The 26,918-nt window shown below is 49.1% G+C and overlaps 1 protein-coding gene across 1 annotated transcript in view; it reads right to left on the bottom strand.

The window, feature by feature from the left end:
• The window catches only part of GTF2E2 (general transcription factor IIE subunit 2), a 648,065-nt gene that overhangs the window by 326,768 nt on the left and 294,379 nt on the right, over positions 1 to 26,918 (bottom strand). The window contains exon 4 of the mRNA XM_069626171.1: positions 13,601 to 13,708. Within this exon, the coding sequence (XP_069482272.1) occupies positions 13,601 to 13,708 (108 nt within the window). The remainder of the gene's footprint in view (positions 1 to 13,600; positions 13,709 to 26,918) is intronic.

Here is a 26,918-nt window from a genome sequence, read left to right as displayed (position 1 = left end):
TCACTAATGTGCTGTTTGCTAAAACAGACAGACAGACGCAAATTCTGGTAAATGTACAATTCATATAATATGGGCAATGGACAAAAAAAGGAAAAAAATAAACAGTGTAAGTGAGGAAACGTGGGTAAAGCATATTAAAGAAGTATATTACAAGGATATGCAAAACATAAAAACTGGAAATAAATTTGAAGAAATTGATAAAACTAAAGATATCATATTCAACACAGAGGATATTGAATGTATGATTAAGAAAACTAAAGCATCTAGGGCACCAGGCCCGGATGGGATCCCCAACGTGACATTTAAAAGTAACACAGGATACTGGGCGAATATATTTTATTACGTTTTCCAGACAATTACAAGTACCAGCTTTCTACCTATAAGTTAGAAGGCAACTATATTAATCCCAACATACAAGAAAGGTGAATGTGATGACCCCTATAAATATCGACTCCTAGCCCTGACTGATGCTTGTTCCAAGTTGTTTGCACAAATATTATGGAAAGAGATGAACAAATGAATAATAGGGGAAAGATGGCTCACTTTTTATTTACTTTATCGATTTCAAAGGAGCCTTTGATACAGTGGATAGAGAACGCCTATGGGGTAAACTACACAAATGGAATCTGATGGTTCTTTATTTTATGTGAGAATATTATAGAGATACTGTGGCTCAAATTCGTCTGAATAAGGACAGACTTAAGTACGACATATGTGACCAATGTAGGATTGAAACAAGGTTGCGCCTTAGCTTCAACGCTCATTGTATGTGTAGGACATGGGCAGGAAAATAGATAGCTGCAGGAACTTCCCTCCAAAGATCGGGAATGAGCATCTTGCTTGGCTTGCCTATGCTGATGATACGCTATTGATGGACAAAACCCCTATTGGACTACAGCGTAGTATGGACGGACTGTTAGAATACTCCAAAAAGAATAATCTTATAGTGAATTTTAATAAAACCAAGATCATGGTGATTGGGAATAAAAGGAAAACATATGGTAAATTCACTTGGACGATTCATTCACATAGGTTTGAGACTGTACATTCTTACATATCTGGGAATGTTTATATCTGATACACCAAGTAGGAAATTATTACAGAGCTATGTACGAGAAAAGTTAGAAAAACGTTTTATGGCAGTTCTTAATTTTGTATGAACGAACAGCAGCTACTCGATGGAAGGTCTAATCAAATTGTATAAAACCCGTCTGTCCCATGTGTATGCTATGGCTTGGAGGTATTTACTGTCTGAGAAACCTGCTTCCTGAAAAAAATAGGAAAAAATTTGGAAGAAAGCCATAGGCTTTCCCAGGAACATAGCTGTAGAAGGATTGGATTGTTCACTTGGTTTGATATCATTAGCTACACAGAACAGGATATGGATGGGTAGTGCCTGTATCAGAATGATAAATAGGAGGTGACAAGGAGAACTGTATATATTCAAATTTCGAAAATATATTACAGAGAGAAAGCCAGGACGTTATATTGAAGCAATGGAGGGACGATGTCCTACAGTTTTCGAAGAGAGGTTTTGATCCAGATAAGGACAGTCATATAACAATAATGGAAAATAAAATTAAAAAGCTTGCTAATGTATGGGATCGAAATTCAAAGTCACCTGGGTAGATACAAGAAATATAGAGAATATATTAGACAGAGTTTCCAAGTTGAGCATCCATGCAGCTACCTGGTAAGCATGAACCATACTAGAGCTAGAAGATTTATTATGGCATTTCGACTAGAACTACTTTCGACAACTGGGGTGTGGAAAAATATAATACATTCCCAACGGTTATGTAGACTATGTGAATGTGACATCGAGACTTCGAGAAATCTTTTAACTAAATGTGGAAATCTAAATGCCATACACCAAAAGTATTACCTTAATATGAGATACAAGTTGGATACCTACCATAGTGCGGTGCTGAGACCTGGAGTTTACTGTATTCTGCTAACTGCACAATTCTGAATTTTACAATATATCATATGTGGTTGAAGATTTTAGAATGCCTCAATGAAATTCTATAGGGCATTTTATTTTATGTTATATAGGGTTTTCCTGAATTTAAAGTGAGACAGTGTGTATTTTATTGATTGATATTATTCTTATTTGTAATGAATGTAATATGCTATATTTTGGAAATGTCTTTTACTCTGATTTGATTTGACTTTGTTATAAGCTTTATTTTACCATAAAATACAATTAAAACATTTTTTTAAAAAAAGAGGATCATTGAGAGCACGAAGATCACTCGGGGGAAGCAGAGTAAGCAGCCTATCTTCTCACAAGATGTCATTTGCCCGAACGAATACAGCAAGCCAGCACAAGAGTTCAAAAGGAACTCCACTGGGAGAAAGAGGGAGAGTGATCTTCCAAGGAGGAACTGCAGGAGCCGTGCATCGGGCAGGCAGAGAAAAGCCGCGAGCCGAGGAAAAGGAGAGCTTGAAAGTGGTCCAAGCTGGAAGGACTACACAGGCTGCTACCAAGACGTACCTCTGGACAGCCCAGGCTCCGGCAAACCACCGGCGAGGAAGGATGCTACGCCAGACAGAGAGAGACGCCTGCAGAACTGCTGCAGACCCAGCCATTCACCCGAAAGCTGCCGAAGACTCAAGGAGCAACACAGTGGCTGGAGAAACGCTGGTACCTATCAAGAAGCAGGAAATGGGTACATTGGTTTTCCAGTAGGCACTGGAAGCAAGGCGGTCAATACAAACATTGGAAAAAAACGGTATTTGACCCTGAAGGGACATTGAGAGTCTGGGACCCACACCCATATGCTTTAAGAGGGTCTTGGATACCAAGAATCACTAAGAAAGTGGAATCAAATGTTTGGCAGGAGAGTGAAACTAACAGATATGATATGATAACGAATTGCGCGTCTGGTACCCATATGGAATTCGAGAGTCTTCGATCCTAACAACCACTAAGAAAGCATAATTATATTTTTGGCAAGAGAGTAAACTGAACAGATATGATAACGAATTGCGAGTCTGGGACCTGCACCCATATGAGAAGCCGAGAGTAACCACGATAGCAGAATCGGGTGTTTGGTAGGAGAGTGAACCAAGCACATATGATACCACAAGAAGAAGCAAACAAAGGAGTTATGTTTGGCAGGAGAGTGAACCCAATGTTTATGATAACGAACTGTGGGTCTGGAAATCAAACCCACGTGAGATTGAAAGGGTCAAGGACCCCAAATTGGTAAAGAGGATCTGGCACCCACATGAAAGAGAGACAGTCCATGAGAGGACACTACCCTGGCAGGAGAGTGAACCAAGCTATATTATGAGTCTGGGACAGGCACCCACATGAGCCATGAGAGGATATTAGCTTGCCAGGAGAGCAAACAAAGCTATATTGTGAGTCTGGGACGTGCACCCGTGTGAGACCGAAAGGGTCAAGGAACCCGGAATTGGTAAAAAGGAATCCTACATTTGATAAAAAACTGCATCAAGTTGATAAGATAAAAAACATATCCCTGTGAATTGTCCAGTGAGATTTTCCTAAAAGGATTAAGGGGCTCACGAGTGCAAAAAGAAGGAAAATGAGAAGAGGTGTATGGGAAAGGAGCATAACCCTAGCATTGGAATCTTGCATTTATGAACACTGTTTATTTCATCGCTTTTTATTACCAGAGATGTTGGGAACACTTCAGTTGGTTGAAAACACAAAGAACACTTGTTACTTTAAGAAGTGATCATGCTTGCACAGTTGCAATAGATTATTAATGTTGGGGACAGAAGGAGGTTTTTGGGCATGGCAGTGACAGACTTTATAGTTTCGGACTTTCTAACAATTTCACTAGTTTTCTTTGAGGCCTACTAGGGAAACCCCTCTTAGCTTTGGGGATAGAAAGGCATTTTTCCAACCTTTTCTTAATTAATAACAAGTGTTTCTGCATACTTACAGTCTTCCGCGCTGAAGGGCACATCAATTACTTTGGCCTGGATCTCAAGTGTGAACTTCATAGCCTTCAATCAGCTCTGACGGTGAAGAATCGCCACATCCCCATTATCCATCAAGCCTGTTTCAGCAATATTAACAGTGACCAATATAGCGTAGTTGGGCGCGTCTTCCCCCCCGCTCTCCCGAGCGTCAAGAGCTTCCACATTTTATCCTCTTGCAGAAATTAAAGAATGGCCTCCTTCTTACACTACAAATGTACTCGCTATAGTATCTAGTCTAGATGGCCAGAGAGTTTTCAGCTCAAATGTTATTGCAGCCGTGGTGATTACTCACTTTTCAAAGGCATAGAGACACTTACCTTGTTGGAGGGACTGAGCAGCACGAAGATAGATTAACTGATCTTTTCCTGGAGGCATCAGAGACCATGGATTCTGGGCTTGGCTGAGTTCTTTAACAGTTCTGGGTGTTAACAAGCATCCTATATTTCTTGGCTAGCCAATCATTTGGCTGGAGCATTAAAGGGCCACAAGCCCATCCTCCCAGATGTCCTCGAGGATGGGAATTGACTTTTCAAGACCATTGTCAGGGTGTTTTTCCCGGTTGCCATCTGCAGCAACACTATCAAACTCTTTACTGGAAGTTGTGTAATGGTGCGTACCATCTTGGGAATCTTATGTCAATGAGGTGTTGTCTGCCAAGCTCTTCTCCACATGAAGTCTCCGTGCCTACTTTGCAGGATCTCAGCCCAAGACTTGAGCTGTGGTGGCATTTCCTGAACAGGCACTGGCCTGGGAGGGATGATTGGCACCCTCATCTGCAGCTCGGTTACCAACTTTTTCAAGGTACTTCAGCTATCAAAGGACAGGCAGTGCGGCACGGACTGCATACCTAGTCTAGGTGGCACCATCAGTTGGGATTGTGTTTTTGGTAGGCTGGGAAGTTGTATAGGCTGTAATGCTGGCCTTTCTAACTCTGCCTCTTCCTCTTTAGAGAAAACACACTCTGGGCCCTCTGAGCATTTCGTGTTCCAGAATGTCCTCTGGAGGGATGTCCAAGGGCTCTGAAATGGTGGCCAGGGCATATGACCACAGTGAAAAAATGCCTTGCTTTGGCTTCCTCGAACTCTTATGGCTCCTCGTCAGAGCTTCCGTCAGATATGGGTCTTGATGGACTTGGCCTAGGTTTTGTAGGCTAAGTCGATAATGAGCCCAACATCAACGAGGTCTTCAAAGATGCCGATAATGGGGGGGTGCCGTTGCTCAATGGACGAGATGGTGGCCACTGTGTGAGCTCCGTACACGAGACTGGATACCTCGCAAATTACTTCCATGCAGTGAGGCACGATTGACCCAAAAATTATTCAGAAGCTGTGTTAAGTGTGGGAGCACACCCGGCCCCGACGAGAGACCATGAGCTGTGCAGCCGGCTGTGAAACCAAGCCGTGAAGCGAGTCTGGCTCAGGCAACGTGGGGCAGACGCAGCGAAGTTACCTGGAGGCCCCGTCTGCAGAGGCGGAGAGGAGAGCCATGTATCCCGTGGAGGCCGGTGCAGAGTTCTCACGGACAGGTATTTGTGAAACGGGGAAAGAGTTGCATGTCTCATCTCGGGCTGCTCCGAAGTCAGGGCGAATGCAGATGGGACTGCTGTACGGATGAGTCTATTGTTGCGCTGCAGGGTGCCACTAGTATGTGGCGCGGAACCTGGGTGGCGGCTTCTCCCGTCCGAGTCCTGAGGAAGGACAGATTGCGCTGCGGCAGCAGAGGAGCACAGCCGCAGCAAGCAAGGAGCGGTCATTCTGTGGTACGACCATCTTCAACGAAGCGCCAGGGCTCACGGGTCAGGTGCAACCTAGTTGTAAAGCGCGCAGTGTGAACATTCTCCCTGCTGCTGATTATCCTGCTACGAAACCACTATGCCCCGACCAAGTGAATTGTGGTCTGCAGACCTGGTTTAATGGCAATGTGGCTGAATTCAAGCACAGTCAGGGAAGAACTACTAAATCTGCGCACTGGAAAGCAACAGGCTATAGGCTACAATGGTGCTTGAGGCCCGATTCACATCTGCTCCAGCTCCCCGGTTGACGTCCATCCAGTTGGGGTTAATAACAATCTCTGTTAGTGTCAGTGAGCGGTGTCTGGCATGCTGGATGCCGCTTTACGGACCAAGGGGTGTGGAAAAACCTGCGGGATTCGTCACCTACCTGCCTTCACTCCTCTCTATCACGGCTGTTACTTTGTTCAGAGGCCTGCGTTGTGCGCACTGAAGGGTTAAGCACGCCAGTGGCCACAGGACGCATTTAGAGACACTTGGGGGTGAAGTGAGAGCTGGCAATCATTGGATGGCTGCTACATGAGAACCAGACGCTATTGCAGATTCTGTGAGGGGATTTGGTGAATTTTTCGGTAGCTGTGCCGCTGTCTAACCGGAACCCCCCCTAGGCATTTGGTAAGCTCTGTAGCGCCTGAGGGTCAGTATTCATTGTGCAGCATCCTGGGAGAGGAAGCCAGAAAGAGTAGCATAATGCCCAAAGGGGCTGGCCCCAAGAAAAGTGGCACGATGGACAAATGTACAAAACCCACCCCGAAACATGTGGCTGCTGCAGGCAAGGAGCCGGGCAACCCAGCACAGGCAGAAGGGTCATCATCATCGTCCACCGACCTCCAGAGTGTTATGGCCATAACGCAGCATGGATTCTCCGCCATCAATGATAAGCTGGACGACATCACAGTTAATATTACTACAATCCGAGCCCAGCTGGAAAAATGCTACACAGCAAATTACAGAGATGGAAACGCAGTTCACCAAGGCGGAGGACACCATGACAGCACTACAAGGAACGGTGCCGACTATGACTAAATTTTGGGCACCATCAAGATGAAATGTGAGGATTTGGAGGCATGATTGAGGCGGAACAAGGTCTGCATTATAGGGGTACCTGAAGATGCTTTGAAAGGTCTGATGGAGGTGGCAACTGAGGAGCTGCTGAAGGCATTGCTGGGGGATCCCGGATGGTCTCAAATGTTTGTGGTGGAACGTGCACATAGAACGTAAATGGCGAAACAGAAACCGGGAGGGTTCCCCAGCCAATAATTGCACGCCTAATGAACTATAGGGACAGAGTTCTTGCATTGAAGGCTGCGCGAGAGAAGCAAGAATTGAGAATGGGCTCTAATGTGATCCGTATTTTTCTGGACTACACCCTGGCAGTGCAACAGGAGAGACGCACATTTCTCAGGGTTAAAAAGCTACTCAGAGCGCGAGACTCCCTATGCTATGCTTTACCCTGCCCGATTGCCTATACAATATTAACAAGACCTACTTCTTCACATTCCCAGAGGAGGATGCATCATTCATGGAGGCCAACATTCCTCTCCCGAAAGGGTAGACCCTATGGGTTAAATAATGTACGTGGGACTCAGTATCTCATCCACAGCTATGCAAATTAGATAGGACAATGGTAACGTTAGGTTTGACCCCTTATGTAATGTGTCAAATTGAGTTAAGGCAAGGGATCGCTGGAGCACGGGTCCCTCCTAAGTTTCTTTCTGTTTTTTTCTCTTAGTCGACCTATTAAGGTAAGTGTCAAGTCGTGTCAAGGCAATAAAGTGTTGCAGCAAGGTTCTACGCTCGCTACAGTGGCAGTCACCCCCAATGCGAGTGCATATAACAGTTGGGTAGGGTGGGGTGGGGGGGTGAAGGGCTAGGGGTGAACATAGTAAAAGTTCAGGGGGGTTTAAAGGGTGGGGGAAGTTGGGTTGTAACAGTTATAAAAAAAAGCACAGGGTTCGTACTGCAGCCTATGGTTCGTACAAGAGAGGGAGCAGAGCTGGGCGGAATGGGCAGTGGCATCCGGGGGAGGAAGGCAGCAAGCAGTCAGGCTGATGTTGAATTACTGAGCTGGAATGTCCGTGGCTTGGGTATCCCTATGAAGATGCGTAAAGTGATGTCATATGTTAATAGACTGGGGGCCGAGCTACTGTTTCTGCAAGGAACACATATGACCGAACATCAGGCACGCAACGTCGCCCCTGGGTGGGGAGATCTGCGTTACTTCATATCTTACTCCACTAGGGGACAGCGGGGGAGGGAGGGCATGACCCTAGTGCACCGGTCGCTGCCGTTTACTCATTATGCAACAGAATGTGGCAGGTTTGTGATCGTCCATGGGAAGCTGGGGAGTGCTGAAGTACTCTTGTTGAATGTACACAGCCTGGATACATAGTTGATTCTGTGTTTTATGATGCCTTGTTCCAAAAATGTGCTAGATACCCCACCGCTTCTGTAATCTGTGGCGGAGCCTTTAACACGATGCTTGATGTACAACTTGACCGCACATCCTCCACGCCCAGGACACTAACAAACGCAGCACGCATTATACATACACATATTGAGGATCTGGGATTAAAGGACGTATGGCACACACTCCATGGCACACACATCGCTTTTACTTTCTAGTCATAGGTGCACGATAGGCATTCACGTATTGATTACTGGTTGATATCCCATAGGCTAGTAAATTGTGTGACCGAGTGCCGCATCTTGCCCAGAACCCTGTCCGATCACTCTCCAGTGTCGCGCTCACTGAGCATTCCGGATGGCATGGCGCAGCGACCACACTGGTGCTTTAAGGCAGCTTCCCTAATGGACCCTGTCTTCCGGTCCAGTATGGCGCAACATATAGATAGTTATTTTGAAAACAATGAAGGATCGGTAGACACTCAAGCTACTCTCTGGCAGGCACACAAGGTATATATGAGGGTGGTTGCAATGTCAACTGAATTCGGGGTATTACGCGACATTGAGAAGGAATTAAAGGGATGCGAGGAAGCATTGGCACAATTACAAGCAGAATGCACAGGGAACCCCACACCACAGATCACTAAGGATATTAAGGATCAATTACATAAATATCGGGATGCGGCGGATAGAGAGTTGCAGTACTTTGACAGACGAGCAGCAGCACGCCGCTACGAGGAGCAGGAGAGGCCCGGGAAATTGCTAGCACAGTTAGTCTGCTGCAAGAGGGGTAGCACTAATATCCTGTGCATCAGGGCGGACTGTATGGGGGTCACTAAAGTGGAAAAGGTGAGTGAGGTGTTCTATGAGTTTTAGAAGAACCTATACCCCCCCCCCCCAAAGTGCGGCCACGGGCGATGAGATAGACTATTATTTAGCTAAAATACCCACAACTCTCTTATCGGATGGAGGATAGCGCCAAGGGGAGGAACCTATAATGCTGAGTGAGAATAAGGGAGCGATTAGACATTTACCAGGTGGGAAGGCCCCGGGTTCTGATGGTCTTGGGGCAGAGTTCTATAAATAATTAATGGACATGTTATTGCCTTATCTGTTAAAGGTATGGGCGGAGGCACTTGAAATTGGCACCATGCCGGAGTCTGTGTGTGAGGGGGTTACGACCCTATTATTAAAACCAGGTAAACCTCTGGAAGATTGTGGATCGTACTGCCCATTGTCATTGATAAACACTGATGCAAAAATATTTGCTAAAATACTGGCTACCAGACTCAACCCGCTGATGTCTTACATGGTGAATGAAGACCAGACAGGGTTTGTGCTGCAAAGATCAACGGCGTCCAATATTCATCGGTTGTATAATATTATGGCGAGGATACCAAAGGATGTTGAGGGTGTTGCTGTGTCCTTAGACATGCAGAAAGCATTTGATGCAGTATACTGGACTTTTTTGTTTAGGGTTTTACATTACTAAGGGTTTGGACCAAACTTTATAAAGTGTGTGCAACTTTTATACACACAGCCATATACCAGAGTGTGCGTAAATCGAGTGTTCTCACCGATGCTGGCGGGTGAGACCAAACAGGGATGCCCATTAACGCCATGGCTATTTGCGCTGGTGATTGAGCCTCTAGCGGACCTTATGAGGGCCCGGCATGGCTGTGCCGGCATTAACATTGCTGAGCAGGTGGAGCTCATAACCCTATATGCGGACAACATCTTTATGTATGTCAGGGACCCTGGGAAATATTTACGGAGTATACTAACAGCGGTTCACGAGTTTGGGAAGTATTCTGGACTGCGTTTGAATAGCAACAAGTCTGAGGGTTTTCCACTCATGGCCATCACGCCTGAACCAAGGAACTTGTTAGGACTGAAGTGGACACACCAACATATAAAATACCTCGGGTTGAGATCGCACGATCTGCAGACCTTGTCAGGTCCATTAATTATGAACCTTTGATCACTGTGTTGTGCGCCAAGTTGGACCGGTGGAACCAGCTCCCTATTTCCTTGATGGGACGGGTTGCATTAGTGAAAATGATTATTTTGCCCAAACTCTTATCTCTTCAGCAACGTCCCGCTTTGGCCGGGTAGAGCTTTTTTCACTAAAATAACTAGAGCGTGCTCATCATTTGTATGGAAGCGGCAGGTAAGGGTCAGTTGGAAGCGCCTTACACTCCCTTATGAAGTTGGAGGGTTGGCAGCACCAGACTGAGTTATATTACCTCGCTGCTCAGGCATATTATAGAGTGTGTGTTGGTTTGGGGAGGCACCACATGCGTTTATATGTAGGACTGGAAAGGCAGGGGAAGGCGACAACTCTGCTACATGGGCTGGCTGAGGGAACAAAGGGTAATGTTGATCAACTGGACCCAGTTTTAGTTACACGGGAGGCTTGGTCCAGACTGGTCAAATTGCCCAACAATACAGTCTTATATAGTCGGCCCATGCCCCTTTGGGATGTGACTTTTCTAGGACCGTCGAGGGACAAATTACTGGCAGCACATTGGCGTACGGTGGGCATAATGAACCTGGGAGACTTACTCCACGAAGGGATATTTGTGACTTGGGACATGATCAAGGTGCATGTGGGGGACACCCCGCTCCAGAAGCTTCAATCTTGTCTCCTTTGCTCAGCAGTGGCATCGACGTGCTCTGAATTTCCCCAGGAGCCGGCATCACACCCGAGTCTTAATTACATACTTACCACAGATGGAACGAAGAAGTCTGCTTCAGCACTATTTAAACTAACACACGTGGGAAGGGGGGTACCAACATCGGACATTGCTAGGGACTGGAAAAGGGACCTGGGAGTCACCTTCACTGATGCACATTGGTTGCAAATATGTAGGCTGACAAGGCAGATATCATTAAATTCCAGATACAGGCTAATACACTAAGATCCTATACAGAGTGCATCTTACTCCATCGCGCCTTAAGAAAATGTATCCCACTTCAAATGTGCCCTAGATGCGAGGAGAGGGGTGCTTAAATAATGCATATGCTGTGGTCCTGTCGAGCAGTGTCGGAATATTGGGACATGGTATGTAGAGGGGTGGAGGAGATGGTGGGTCAGCCCATAGCATTGGAGCACTCAATATGCATATTGGGGTACGTAAATGAATTGAATCCATTGAAGCGCAGATTGGTAAATGTTGGTCTGCTGTTGGCTAAGAGGGCTATCTTTATGAGATGGAAGAGTAAAGCTGCCCCCACGTTTCGAGACTGGCTTCATGATATGACGTGGGCGAATGATAAAGAAGAAGTGTACGCCGGCCTGGTGATGCCGGCCAGTAGGCCTAGAGACATATGGGGTGGCTTTCGACAATATGTGGTGTCCAAAAGTATGGAGGAAGAAATTGATGTGACTGTAGAGTAAAATAATGTGTACAGTGCTGATGTCCAAGGTGGCTACATGTGTTACCTCGCTGTGTTATCCCTCTCCATTTTTTTTGTTGTAAGGAAATGTATAGTTTTGCAGTGTTACTCACCTGTGCAAGTTAAGTGTTTAAAAAAAAAAAAAGATGCTGGAACTGATAACAGTGCATTGAGGGTTTCACCATTGGCGAGGTCAAAGATTTTGCTGAAGTCGTGTTCAGCGTCTACTGTATCCCAGACGCCTTTTCCTTCTGCTTTATTTGACAGAGGCATCAGCAAGTTAATGCTCGTGAAACATGTCTGATACAACAGCCGTCCACAGTTGCTTGGATACATCCTTCTGTCAACTACTTTCATTGCTTGTGTGGCTTCTTACTGGACTAGGATAAAGAGGAACGTTTTTCAGACAGAGGACTTATCTGAGCCCTTTTCAGCCAGGGTGGAAGCTTCCCTTCTCCCCATCTTATCTCTGGAAGACTCTACATGAGAAATGTACCTTCTTAAAATTGGTAATATTCTCTAGTAGCCTGTTAGGGTGCACTGGAGCAGATCTCCTGACTGTGGCAATGTGCTTCATCCAGCCATTCTTCTATGCATGTCCCTTAAAGTCCTGTTAGAGAAAGACTGACATATAGAGCAGGAGCCCACATCATGGTCAGGGTACAGACAGTACACGCACTCCTCACGCTTGCCCTCCCTATTTAAGTTGCAGATGGAGCACGTTTTAAAAGGCTTTTTGTTTTGGGATCAATATCAGTCATGGTGAGGTGAAATGGAGCAGCACCTCAGAGTACTCCCACTCTGACAAAACAGAATGGAGTTTGTAATGAGTGCAAAGACCACAAACAGTCACAATAGGAAAAAAACATATCTCCAGCTTCAAAATAAGTTGATGTTCTAGCTTAAAAAATTCACTTAAAAACAAAGAAAAGTGAGTACTCTGGAGAGGACTCCCAACGCTCAATGTGAGGTAAATAATCTGAAAATGACCTCCAGGTGTGGAATTAAGGGGGAAGCATACAAAAGAGCAAATAGCCTGTAACAAGTCTAATAGCACACCAGAGTGTAATTCTCTTGTCTTTACAATTGTAACTGTATTGTACAGAGGATTTGTAGCATGATGATGCAGAATATTCAATAGCATGTGAATCTATGGAAGATCAAATGCTGGAGAAAGAAGGCCAAGACATATCAAACAACATTTTTAAAAGTCTAGAAAAACGCAATATTTCCTGCACTGAATAAAGAAGGTGACAACCAGTCTTTATTTCACACAAAAAGCCATCTTCCATAGTATTTGCAATTAACAATTGTATACCTTCCGTTGTTATACATGCAGTTCCATTAACTCTTTTCTGAGTAGGACAATGAGACACGCAACACCCCTGGTTATGGTCAGGGAATTCATGATCATTTTAGGGTGTACAGCATACATTAAAATTGTTAATCCAACAATGTTTGAATGCCTGAACGATCTACCCTGGGGTGCAACACTGTCTTCCCAGAGCTTCAAAGAGATTAAGTATTGCTGAACAACATAAATTTAAGTTTGTTTCTCGGAGAAGCAACAATCAGGACTGTAGAACAAACAACATTTAAGTTATTTAGAAAGAAAAGTGATCAGCTGCAAACGGAAGCACTCCTGCACTGTATTTTGATCCAGTTCCTTCAAGGCACCCCCTGCACAACATCCCTTATAAGATGGAATGGGAACAAAACAGCATGGCCGAAACGAGAAGCCCAACATACGATCAAGAGAAGGTTGAGTTGAAAGTAAGTAAAAGTGCAATGATGATAAAGATAACAAGGATGGTGAAATGCTAGTATTTACAAATACCCAACTACTTCAGAATTAAATACAAAAATGCCATACATGTACACTTCAGTAGGATTGCACTCTTGTTGACAGCCAGGATATGAGAAGAAAAACATCTCAGAAGTTTAAAAATAGTAGCACATGTCTTTTGGGGTGGTGAGAAGGAAATGGGAGGATGAGTGGGTATTAGTCATTTAAACTACATGTGAGTCTGTATTTGTGTCTATATTTACCTCAGACATTAACCACTGTTTCTGTTTAATGCCAATGTCAAGGTGCTGAGTTTCATCCAAAATTTCCTCAAGAGCGAGTGGATGAACATCTCCCCGCTGGTGGCGAGTCTGTAAACAGAAAGAAAAAGAATGACGATTCAATACGGCCATCATCATACAGTTATTCGGTTTCTCACACACTGCCATAAAAACACAAAGAATTACAAAAAACAAAAGTACATCCTTGTTTTGTCTAATTTATAAACTAATGCAATTTATTATGGCCCAAATGTCTTCAATAGCTAGGGATAACTTGGAAAACAGTGTGTTCAACACCACTGCAAGGGGTCCATGGCAGTTTGGTACCCATCATAAAGATAAATACAGTGCTGGACATATGATCCTAAGAAGCCAATGAAGGAAAGCATGTTGGATGCCAAGACAAGGACTAAAAAGCGAGTTAAATTAAGCCCAGTTTATTTGTTCTGCACCCATATTTGAAAGAAGGCAACTGTTGGACAATACCTCTTTTGCAGGATATTACAAGACTTGATACAAGGAAGCGCTACTTATGGCTTGCAACCGGAGGGGGCAGGAATATTTGCATTAGGTGCCCAGCAAGCCCAGATTTGTGAGTAAGCCTGGGGCACACCTACTGGCCAATATTCAAACCCACTGGTGTGCCAAGTCTTTTAGAATTTATGACAGGGGGGTGGTTTCCAGCTTCCCCCAAAAAAGCATGAGACGGACGGTGGAGCAGGTGCATGAGGTCGCATTTGGTGACACAGCACGGCACTGCACCCAGCGGACTCTCAATCTCATAGCGGCACTGTTGCACTGAGTGGCCAAGAAGGTCTACGACTGAGTCGGGAGAAACTTGAGGTCATCTTTGTGGAAGGGAAGAGTGCAGGGAGCAGAGCCCAGAAAAAGCAGGAGCAGGAAAATGCACTGGGGAGTGAACTGCTTAGAAGGCAGTATCGGAGAGGTGACCCCAGAAAGTGTTTAAAGGGCCAGAAACTTTAAGTCAGCAGGGAAGGACGATAACAATTACTAGCACCCGGAGCGGGTGCGGCAGCCAATCAGGTTGCTCGGAACACCATGGAACCTCACGCTACAAGCCAAGCAACCTCGGATTTGCCAGCACTGCCCCGCCATTTTCCCTGCTCCTCCCGCCATCCCCGCTTCTTTCCCTGCCTGCGACCCACTTACCTGAAAAGCTGTGGCATTGCTCCTCTCAAGTCTAAAGGCGACCATGGAAATGGAAGAGCGGCTCTGATTGTAGTTTTGCTTCCATTTCCATGGCTGCCATGTTAGATTTGTATTTCTTTGAAACAACGGGCCACGGGCTCGTTGCAACCAGTTTTTTTTAAAGAAATAAATGCTATCAGCACCCCCCAACATAAACATGGGCTAGTAGTAGCCATAATGACTAGTTGCCCAGGCTGTATTGGGTGGTAACATCCCGGGGCCCTCGCCGAAAGCCCTCACTTTGCTCGGGCCTTTTAACTCAAGTTGCAAGGCGTTACTACCTGGATATGGCCTCGGCAACTCATTATGGCTATATTAGTGCCCAGATTTGCTACATCATGATTGACCCGGATGCAAATGTTCTGAAAGTGTGCTAATTTGACAATAACGATTCCGGAAGGCTTGCCATAATGCAACTGCTCGCCATTACACAGGACCAGCCTGAGCAATGAGATGACAGCTTAGCTGTGACCAGCCATTATAGACCATTCCCTGGGTCGGGTCGTTCTACTCATTAGCAACACAGACAAAATGCCCAGGCCACAAATGACTTGGGTGGGCAGGGGGGTGCAATGGGAGGCAGAGGAGTTATTTGATAAGCAAATGCTAAAACCTTAACACAGAAAGAGTAGCAGTACAACACTACTTGACTTGCCCCCCATATTTACACCCAAGCTCAAGTCCCGGAGAAATCATGAAATATATGTCGCACCAATGGTAAAGGATGCGAAAATGAGGTAGAAAACCAAGCTCACCAGCATGCCCAAAGTAGGGAAATACGAACCTTGGGATGCCCTTGGAAACAAAACTTGCATAAGATGAAAACTGGAGCTCTGTTAAGAATCAGCCCATACGCGGTCGCATTTGGAGCAGTGGAGGAAAAGGCATTCCTATGGGAATAATTCTCCTGCAAGATGGCGGCACATTTTTCCATAAACCAAAGGAACACAGAACGGTCAAGTGGATTCCAAGATGGAGGACATTGAATCATGTCACTTGCCGGCTTCACTTTCAGCATAAGGACAAGCCATACCTGCCTAACCTCCGGATTTTTCCCGGAGACTCAGGAATTTTAAACATTTCGCCGGGTCTCCGGGAAAGATCCTGGAATCTCAGGAATTTTGGTGGGGGACAGCGTTCACCGATTGTTTTTTGTTTTTTTGTTATGCTTGCAGGACTGCACCGCCGCGGGCTCCCTGCCTGAGTGTGGCTTTATCTCTGCAGTAATGACTAACGCTTCCAGCACATTGGCAAAAAGAATTCAGGTGAAGCATAATAACGCGCGTTTATTTTGCTTCACCTTTCATTCTTTTTTGCCGACTGTGGGGACATCACACGATCGCGGGAGCGTGTTCTCGCGAGATCGCACATAATGTGATCTCGCGAGCCCACGCTCCGCGGGAAAACGTTCCCGCTTCAGAGCTGGCAGCCCGCCAGATGAAGCGGTCGCATGCCAGCGCTGCTCCTGATGAGGAGCTGAGGAAGTGAGAACTTGCAACAGCCGTACAGCACAGCTTCTAGGGTGTAACACCACAGCCACAGGAGGCTACATGGGGGCCCTAGAAGCTTACAGCGTGCCATCATAGTGCACACACCTCCCACAGTGATTCAACTGGGGAAGTCCTGAACTGAACTGTAAGTAAGTGCTTGATTTGAGCTTGGACATATAAGGGTCCACATCGGTTGCCATTTAATAAAGTCGGTTAGAACTCACTACAGTGTCCTGTCGTCCCTTAAGGCCACAACATAATTGGCGACGAGGATACCAAAAGCCCCACGGCCCCACCATGCAAGGCACCACACCGCCCCCTGCCTTTCTCCCTTCACCAGGGACACCAGCAATTCCATGGATGCAGTGGGAGCCCCTTTTCTCCACCTATCTGGAAGCAGTGGGCGGCACGCGGTATGCCCCCGTCAGGAAGAGGGCGATGCTGTTAAATGCATTGGGGGTTGAAGGTCAGCGCATTTTTGCCAGTTTGAAGGCAATACCTGCGGCCGATGACGACGTCTACAAGGAAGCGACTCGTCGCATTGTGAAGAGGTTCACCAATAAGGAGAACGTTGTACTGCACAGGCTGAGGTTCTACACCCGCAAACAAGAAGGGAGCGAACCCGTGGACGACTACATCACCAGGATGAGGGAGCTGGCTTCTCTTTGCGCCTTTGGCGAAAACGCAGAACAGGTCATCTGCGACATGCTCGTCGTTCACACTAACTCTAGGAAAGTGCAGGACAAGTTCATACAAGAAAAGGAGGTCACCCTTGACAAGGCCATCCAAATTGCCAGGGCGGAGGAAGAAACTTCCAGCAGACGCAAAGAGGCGGGAAGTCACCTGCCCGTGCCCGAACTTGAGGCGCTACAATGGAGAGGGCGCAGAGACAAGCAGTCCCGCGACGGCCCCAGAGACAAAGGTCCCAGGCAAAAGGAGGCACCCAAATGCTATAGATGCGCCAGCACCAGGCACATGGCGAATGATCGCGACTGCCCCGCCAGGAATAAAGAGTGCTCTAAGTGACGACGCATTGGTCACGTGGCTCCGGCATGCACTTGGCGGGAGAAGACGGTTTCCCGTGTCGATGGTGACTGCGCTTCAAGCGATGACGACCTACACGACAGACCCATGGTCGTCATGGTCAACGCCCCCCGTGCCAGGAGGGAAAAGCCCCACTGCACCATTAAGGTTGACGGAATGGAAACGTGCGTCATGGCAGACTCGGGATCTGACCTCACTATCCTCCCCATCAACACATATAAGGAGATGATGGGACAAGCAAAAGTAGAGATCAGAACGACCAAGCAAAAACCAACGGTGTTCGGTGGTGCAACTGTCGACCTTTTAGGCTACATCAAAGCCCGGATCGATTTCAAAAGGAGGTCTACCACCACCAAAGTGTATTTCTCACCCAAAGGCTCAGCCGTGCTGGGATGGGACGATCAACACAAACTCAGCATGAAACTAGATCCCAGCACTCCGGAACAGGTACTCATGGTCTCCTCAGGAGCAGTGCTAAATTTCAAGGAGATGTTCCCGAACCTGTTTTCCGAGAACCCAGGGAAGGTGAGAAACTTTGTCCACAAGATTTGCCTGAAACCCAACGCGATCCCGGTGAAACACAAAGTCAGGGCACTACTTGCCACAGCGAGACCCGCATTGGATGCCCACCTTCGGAAGATGGTCGAAGAAGGAACCATTGAGACTGTGGAATCCTCAGAGTGGCTGAGTCCAGTAGTTTTGGTCAAAAAGAAATCCAGCAACGACCTCAGGATCTGCATCGACCTAAGAAGCCTCAATCTAGAGGTAATCACGGATAGCTTTCCACTCCCCAGCATCAACGAAATCGTCCTCATGATGAAAGAGGCGGCAATCTTCTCTAAGCTGGACATGCGTGATGCCTATCACCAGATTCCCCTGCACAAATCCTCTCGCCCCCTTACAGCGTTCATCACTCCTTTTGGCACCTTTCAATATACTCGCATGCCATTTGGGTTGTCGTCGGCAGCATCCGCATTTCAGAGGATGATGAACTCGTTACTTAAAGGACTCACGAATGTTTCCTTCTTTCAAGATGATATCCTCGTGTATGCCAAAGACAACGAGACCCATGACAAGGCCCTCAGGACAGTCTTGAGCAGGCTTCAAGAGGAGGGCATTCACCTACGCCATGAAAGAACAAGTTACTTTCTTACCTGGTAACGTTCTTTCGATGGGATGGTCCGACGACGTATTCCATATCTATGACATGTAATCACCACAGCTGTGCTGCTTCGGAAACTTTTTTCGGCGTCTGCGTCGATGACCTCGATGCGCCGTCGTCGAGGACCTCCTCCGACGTCCGACGTCATCCGATGTGATAAGTAGGATGCACGACGCCCGTAGCCTCAGTTGTAGTTTTTTCCCCCAGAACGTGTGACATTAGTCAACTGCCAGTCAGACACAAAGCCTTGCGGAACGTAAGCTGCAATCGCAAAAGAAATTCTGCAGCGGGGAAGGCAGGGCGGGAGCGATATGGAATACGTTGTCGGACCATCCCATCGAAAGAACGTTTCCAGGTAAGAAAGTAACTTGTACTTCGAGGGGATTGGGTCCTCCGACGTATTCCATATCTATGACAGACTCCCAAAGCAGTACCAGAGCAAGGAGGAGGGAAAGAATTTAGAATCAAAATTTAGAATAGCCAATCAAATAGCAGAGCAAAGGACCGCCTTGCCAAAGGCCAGATCCTGTCCTCGGATGGAATCGAGGGAATAGTGACGTACAAATGTATGTACTGAAGCCCAGGTGGCTGTATCACAGATGTTGCGAATAGGAACACCCCTCTGCAGGGCAGTAGATCCAGCCATACCCCTGGTAGAATGGGCCCGCAAGCCAGCCGGTGGGTCTTTACCCGCCAAGCGGTAACACTCCGAGATGGCCAAAATAATCCAGCGAGACAAAGTCTGTTTCGTCACAGCTTGCCCCAAACGCTTTCCAGCGTAACCAATAAAGAGTTGATCGTCCACTCTGACCCGGGACATGCGTGAAACATAAAAGCTTAAAGCTCTCCTAGGATCAAGCCTATGGAGCCTCTCCTCTTCCTTACCAGGATGCTGAGGAGGATAGAATGCCGGAAGAACAACCTTCTGGGCCAAATGAAATTCTGTCACTACCTTTGGAAGAAAAGAAGGACGAACTCTAAGGACAACCCTGTCCTTGTGAAATACAGTGAAGGGTGGCTTAACTGAAAGTGCCTGTAACTCACTCACTCTGCGAGCGGAAGTAACCGCAACTAAAAACACAGTTTTCAGAGTTAACAGCCTCAAGGGGCAAGAATGTAAAGGCTCAAACGGAGCACCCATAAGAAACTTAACAAGGTTTAAATCCCAACCGGGCACCAGGAAAGGTGACGCAGGGAACACATTAGTGAGCCCTTTCAGAAACTGTGAAATTAAAGGGATTTTAAAGTAAGAACACTCTTCAGACGAGCGCTTAAAGATGGACAGCGCCGCCAGGTAACCTTTAATGGTACCCACTTGCAAGCCCCTGTGGGCCAAAGAAAGTAAAAAGGACAGAACCATGGGGATGTCACATGCAAAAGGATCCACATTCTGAACTCTGTACCAGTTGCAGAACTTACGGCAACGGCAACGGTACAGAGACTTTGTTGCTGGCCTTTGGGCCGAAAGCAACACCTCCATCACGTCTTCAGGGAGGTCCCAATCCTTATACCTCAACCTTTCAGAAGCCAAGCGTGAAGGTTGAGGGATCTGACCTCTGGATGGAGAACCTGACCCCCCTCCCGTGCGAGCAGATCGTCTCGGTAGGGAAGACGACGTGGAGGGCAGATGGACAAGTCGAGAAGGTCCGGGTACCACGTCCTCCGAGCCACGCCGGAGCAATGAGGATCATCCGGGATCCGAACTTCAGTAACCTCCGCAGCACTTGAAGGATGACAGGGACTGGAGGAAACGCGTACAGCAGCGGGAATGACCACTCCACCATGAACGCGTCTCCTAAGGCTCCTTTTGGAGGAAATTCCCGCGAGCAAAACCTTTCGCACTTCCGGTTGACACTGGAGGCGAAGAGATCCACTTGAGGGGTCCCCCAAAGGGCGAAGATCTCCAGGAGAATCTCCTGAGCCAACTCCCACTTGTGAGAGATCGCGCTCTGCCTGCTCAGAGTGTCCGCCGTCACGTTTTCGTCTCCGGCCAGATGAACTGCCGAGATCGAAACTTCCTGCTGGATGGCCCAGAACTCGAGCTGCATCGCCTCCCTGCACAGAGGAAGTGACCCTGCCCCCCCTTTTTGTTGAGGTAGTGCATGGCTACTGTGTTGTCCGTCAGGATCAGGACACTCTTTCCTCGCACAGTCGGCAGAAAAGCCTTCAGGGCTAGCCTGACGGCCCTCAGCTCCAACAGATTGATATGGAGTCTGGACTCCGACGGAGACCAACAACCGCTGACTGTCAGCCCGCTGGCATGAGCTCCCCATCCCGTGAGGGATGCATCCGTCACGATCATCACCTCCGGCCAGGGAAGCCAAAATGGAGCCCCCTTCATCAAGTTGCCTTCGACAGTCCACCACAGAAGGTCCCGGGCGACCGAGGGCGGCACCTGAACCGGGTCCGACATCCTGCCGGAGGACTGCGACCATTGCGTCTTGAGTGCCCACTGCAAAGATCTCATCCGCAGACGAGCCTCTGGCACCAGAAGAATGCAGGATGCCATGAAGCCGAGCAACCTCAAGAACTCGAACGCTGGGAGCGTCAGGGCATGCTGAAACTTGTGCACCATCTGCTGAATGTGAAGAGCCCTCACCTGGGGAGGAAAACACTGCCCCAGGGAAGTGTCGAGCACTGCTCCGATGTACTGGAGCCGCTGTGTTGGCGCCAAAAGGGACTTCTTTAAATTGAGGGAGAAGCCCAGCCTGTGAAGGGAGTGGCAGGTGAAGGACAGATGATCCAGGACTTGCTCGGGAGAGCTCCCCCTGATCAACCAATCGTCCTGGTAGGGGTAGACGTGAATCCCCCCTTGCCTGAGATGCGCTGCCACCACCACCATGAGCTTGGTGAAAACCCTCGGGGCGGAGGTCAATCCGAACGGCAGGACCCGCAACTGAAAGTGCGAGTCGCCAACCGCGAACCTCAGGTACTTCTTGTGCTTGGGATGGATCGGCACATGGAAGTAAGCATCCTTGAGGTCGAGTGACACCAACCAGTCCTGAAGCTGAAGGGCCTGGAGGACTTGAGAGAGAGTAACCATCTTGAACTTGTCCTTCCTGAGGAGTTTGTTCAAACCGCGCAAGTCCATGATGGGTCTCAATCCCCCGTCTTTCTTCGAAATCAAAAAATAAGGGGAATACCATCCCTTGTTCCTTTCCGCTACAGGCACCAATTCTATGGCGCCTTTCTCCAGCAGGGCTTGAATTTCCTGCGCAAGGAGCGGGTCCGGACTCTGCAAAGAGAGGTTCCCCGGTGGATTGTCGCGAGGCCTGTGCCGAAAGGGAAGACAGTAGCCGTGGGTTATGATCTCCAGAACCCACACATCTGAAGTAATGGCTTGCCACTCTACAAGATGCTGCGCCAGCCTTCCCCCAACCGGCGAACCATGGGACATGGCCTCATGACTTGGGAGCGGCTGCGGCGTTACCTAAGGGCAAAGAGGCAACTGGCCGAGCGGCCTTGGCACCACGGGTACCCTGTCGTCCACCTCTGGTACCCCTGCGTAGGCCTCTTTGACTGCCAGCTCCTCTCGCTTTACTGAAGGACGAGTAATAGCGAAAGGAACCACCCCTCCACTGCTGTCCCCTAGGACGAAAAGGCGGAGGTTGGCGAACTGCAGCGCCCAACGACTTCGCTGCAGCTTTTGAGGTCTGCAACCTCTCAAGGCTCTCGTCAGCCTTGCTGCCAAAAAGGTGTTCACCGTCAAAGGGCATGTTGAGGAGCCGGGAATGCACATCAGGAGCAAACCCCGACTTCCGCAACCACGCAAACCTGCATATCACGGTGCTCGCCGCCATGGACCTACTGACGCATTCAGCTAAGTCCAAACCCGACTGAACGGACTCACACATGGCATCCTTACCATCCTGGACCATAGCAAGGAAACCATCCCGTTCATCCCCTTCGGGAATATGTTCAGCCGCTAACGCAACACAGTTCCACAGAGTGTGTGTGAAACGAGACAAGGCACAAATGGAGTTGGCCGCCTGAAGCGCCATACCACCAGAAGAAAACACTTTCTTCGCCCAGCCATCAAAACGTTTGTCGTCCCTATCAGGAGGGATGGTAGGGTACGAAGCCTGCTTTGCCGTGGCCGCCTGCACCACCAAACTCTCCGGAGTGGGGTGCCTGGTCAAGTAGCAGGGGTTGCTACTGGCTGGACGGTATTTTCGCGACAAGGATCTGCCCACCGCCGGGAGACTCTCCGGAGCAGTCCAAGCCGCCGCCACCCTTCTCTGTAAAGCCATATGGAACGGCAGTACCGGGTCAGTTGGGGGACCAACATCAAGGATGTCCGTTAGATCATCCTGCACAAACTCCCCTGGGGGAGCAGACCACCCCAAGTACTCAGAAACCCTAGCCATAAGGCGCTGGTACGAGGAATCGGCATGAGAGCCAGGCTCAGGCCTACAGAACTCCACCTCCGGAGAGGTGTCCAGTCCACTGGCATCATGCAGTGACTGCCTCAAATCGTCAAACTGACTATGGCCCGAGACAATTTCATCTGGAACCCGACTAGGAACCAGGCCATCAGAATCCTCATCCGCCTCTGAAATATATTCCAGGTGGCGAAAAGAAGGCACCAGAGAGTGCTTGCTCTTAACCAGAGCCTTCCTAGGGGGTTCCCCCGTGCCACGGGGTACCTCCGACACAAAAGGCGTCGATGGCGTCGAGCGAATCAGCGCCGGCGTCGAGAGAACAGACATCGGCGCCGAGAGGATCGGCGTCGACGAAATCGGCGTCGACCTCAGATGCAGCGCCGCCAGCATCGCCGGCGTCGACACAGCCCTCGAAGACGGAGCCCCGAGCATGTCCTTCGACGACCTGAGCGTCGACGGCTTCGACGACTTCCTCGGAGACAGAGCCTCGAGAAAGCCTGTCGACGCCCTCGACGCCTCAGACGTCGATGTCTTCCTCGAAGACCTCACAGGTGCACACGGTCTCGAACGCGTCGAGGACCGGGACCTGGAACGGGTACGTCGAGAACGAGTCTCCTTGTCCGAACGGGACCTCTCCCGTGACTCGTGCCGACCACTCTTGCGAGCGGTGTCTCACGACCTCTCGCGACCGACCCCACTCGGGGGCGCGGACGGCTTAGTACCCTGCGACTCGAGAATCGCCAGCATTTTCTTCCCGAAGGAAGCCCATTCCTCCGGCGTCGCACGGCTGGTGGGGTAAGCGACGTGCCGGGCAGAGTCCTCCGAAGAGGACCTGCAAGACGACCGGTGTCGGCGCTTCCGAGAATGCCTCGAAGAGGCTGAGGAGTGGCGAGACCGACTCCTAGAAGGAGACCCACGAGACTTCCGACGATGACGCGGAGAGTCACCTCTCGAATCATCCGTCGAATGCCCCGCAGACTTCGACTTCCGGGGCTTGGACACCTGACCTACCGACAACTTCTTCTTACGTTCGCGTAAGGCTTTGGACGTGAGCGACTGGCAGTCGATACAGTCATCCGTGTCGTGGGCCTCCCCGAGGCACCAGAGGCAGGCGTTGTGCGAGTCCGTCACCGACATCTTGGACCCACACTCCCCGCACTTCTTGAAGCCCGGACGCGGGGTCGAAGACGAAGTAGAAGACATCGTCACACGAAGGATTTTCACAAAAAAAGGAACAGGTTCGAAAAACCGAGAAGAACAGAACTCCAAAGAGTCGAGGCGTTAACCGAGCTTCACAAAGCAACACGTTCGCGGAAAAAACGGAACTGAGGCTACGGGCGCCGTGCGTCCTACTTATCACATCGGATGACGTCGGATGTTGGAGGAGGTCCTCGACGACGGCGCATCGACGTCATCGACGCAGGACGCAGAAAAAAGTTTCCGAAGCAGCACAGCTGTGGTGATTACATGTCATAGATATGGAATAAGTCGGAGGACCCAATCCCCTCGAAAATGTGTCTTCGGAGTGAACAAGGTAGAATACCTTGGGTACTGCATCTCAAGTGACGGCGTCAGTCCCAAGAAGAACCTCATGCAGGCCATAACAGAAGCCCCGGCTCCGATGTCCAAAGAGGAGCTACGCTCATTCCTGGGCCTAGCGGAGTACTATGCCAAATTCGTCCCTAGATTCTCCGAGACCACGTCTCCCATGAGGGAGCTTCTGAAGAAGGGGCAGCCTACTCTTGGGGCCCCGAACAGAACGAAGCTTTCTGTGAAATCAAAAAGAGAATTCTACACGCGCCGTGCCTGAAACCATACAATCCTGAATGGGACACCTGCATTACCACAGACGCCAGCGCGTATGGCCTGGGGGCCACCGTGACCCAGAAGAAGGGAGACACCGAGAATATTGTGGCGTTTGCATCCAAAGCGCTGTCATCATCGGAGAAGAATTACTCCACGGTTGAGAAAGAAATGTTGGCATGCGCATGGGTCATCGACTACTTCAGATCGTACGCATGGGGGACGAGATTCAAGCTGATCACCGACCACAAACCCCTCATTCACATGTTGAGCCCGGGTGGCACCAAGACTGCCACCCCGAGGCTGGCCAGGATCGCCGCAAAGCTTCAAGGATATACATACGAGATAGCCCACATTGCGGGTTGGAAAAACGCACAAGCAGACTGCATGTCCAGACTCCTGAACCAAAGCGCCCCTGGTACCACATTCTTGGAAGATGAGTGTGTCGTAGTCTCCATCAGTGACTTGAGGAACGGCGAGTACATGGACCTGAGTGAGCGCCACTGGCAGGAGGAGTTCAAACAGGACGATTCCCTACGGCACGTTAGTACCTGGGTTCGCCAAGGATGGCCCAACGAGAGAGCGATCCCCGAAGGCCTTCGTCCCTACTGGAAAGTGAACGAGGAAATCACCACCATGAACGGTCTCATCCTCAGAGGCGATCAAATCATCCCGCCCAGCGGAATCCGCAAAGTGATACTGTGCAGAGCACACTCAGGCCACCTGGGATGCAACATGACCAGACGCAGGATACACGACGCCTACTGGTGGCCAGGCATGGACCAGGACATAAGACAAATGGTCGAAAGGTGCAATGAGTGCACCAACAGTGACAAGCGCCTAGCCGTGAGGCAAGCCCCCATGCTGCCCACCGAAGTCCCCAAAGGGGTGTGGCGAAAACTAGGTTTGGATTTCATTGGGCCCCTGGACAACATGCCCCCAGAACACAAATACGGGATAGTCATGGTCGACTACTTCTCCAAATGGGTGGAAGCTGACTTCACTTCAGACATCACCACAAGCACAGTCATTGAAGCACTCACCGCCGTATTCCAGCGGGAAGGTCTACCAGAAGAACTCGTCACAGACAACGGAGTCCAGCTAGTCTCCTGAGAAATGGAGAAATTTCTCAAGCTCAACAACATTCGACAGTGGAGAGCAAGCCTATACCACCCACAGGCAAATGGCCTGGTTGAGCGGGCGAACCGCTTCATCAAAGGGGCGCTACAACTGGCTCATGCCTCGGGCCTAGACCTGTACAAGACAGTCAAGGAAGCTGTAGCAGCCCACCGCCTCACCCCCAACGCCGTCACTGGTGTTTCGCCATTCCATCTGCTGAGGGGGAGAAGGGCAGCATCCTCACTGGTACCACCCTGGCTCCATCAAGTGAGGGCTGACGAAGACGTGAACATGGATGACGTAGCGTTTCGCATGCAGCGCAACAAAGAAGCCATGGAGACCCAAGGGGACTTACGTCGAGCCGCTCGACACACAGCAGTTAACAGAGGTGGCCTGGTGAAAATACGCCTCCCCCACAAAGACACTTCGACTGGCTCCAAATACAGCAGTCCCATAGAAGTGTCATGATCTCTGCTTCCAAAAGGTCAGGGTTTTCCCAACTCCCTTGGAAGCAGATCCATAACCCAGGTTCCGAGTGCCAACCAGTCCCAATTGGGACCTTTTGGACCCAGTCCTGGCGCCAGTGGCACCAGGCTCATAAATATGCCCAGTCCCAGCGCTGGAAGCGCCGGGCTCATAATGCTTGGGTGGACTTACCTGCAGCAGACCATGCTGCTTACTTGCCTGCCAGTTGAGCCTCTGATCCTCTTCTGTTTGGAACTACTTTTCCTGTTGGGTGGGGCAGGAGCCACTCCCTAGATTCAGAACACTGGAACTCTTCTGGAAAGCAGGAACTCTTTTCTTACCTAGGCGTGGCTGTGGAAGGAGACACCTAAGCACTACAGGAGGCTATTTAAACCGCACCCGATGGATGAATCTTGCTTTGCGTTATTCTGCATCCTCTGCAGCAGAACGCTCATCGTGTCTTCTGCATCTGATCCTGGGCCTAAGGAAAAAGGCTTACCATCCTGAATCCAGTCTTCAGCAACACCTATAAAGACAAGAAAGAACAGGTTAGCATTACGGTCTTCAGTGACAGCTCTTCACTTACCTGGTCCATCGGCTGTCACCAACGCCTCGCGCTGCATTCC

This window comes from Ambystoma mexicanum, chromosome 6p, assembly GCF_040938575.1.
Source record: "Ambystoma mexicanum isolate Mex_15411 chromosome 6p, UKY_AmexF1_1, whole genome shotgun sequence".
In the NCBI taxonomy this organism is placed as follows: domain Eukaryota; kingdom Metazoa; phylum Chordata; class Amphibia; order Caudata; family Ambystomatidae; genus Ambystoma; species Ambystoma mexicanum.
The sequence above is the reverse complement of the archived record's forward strand: the minus strand, read 5'-3'. Positions and strand labels throughout refer to the sequence as shown.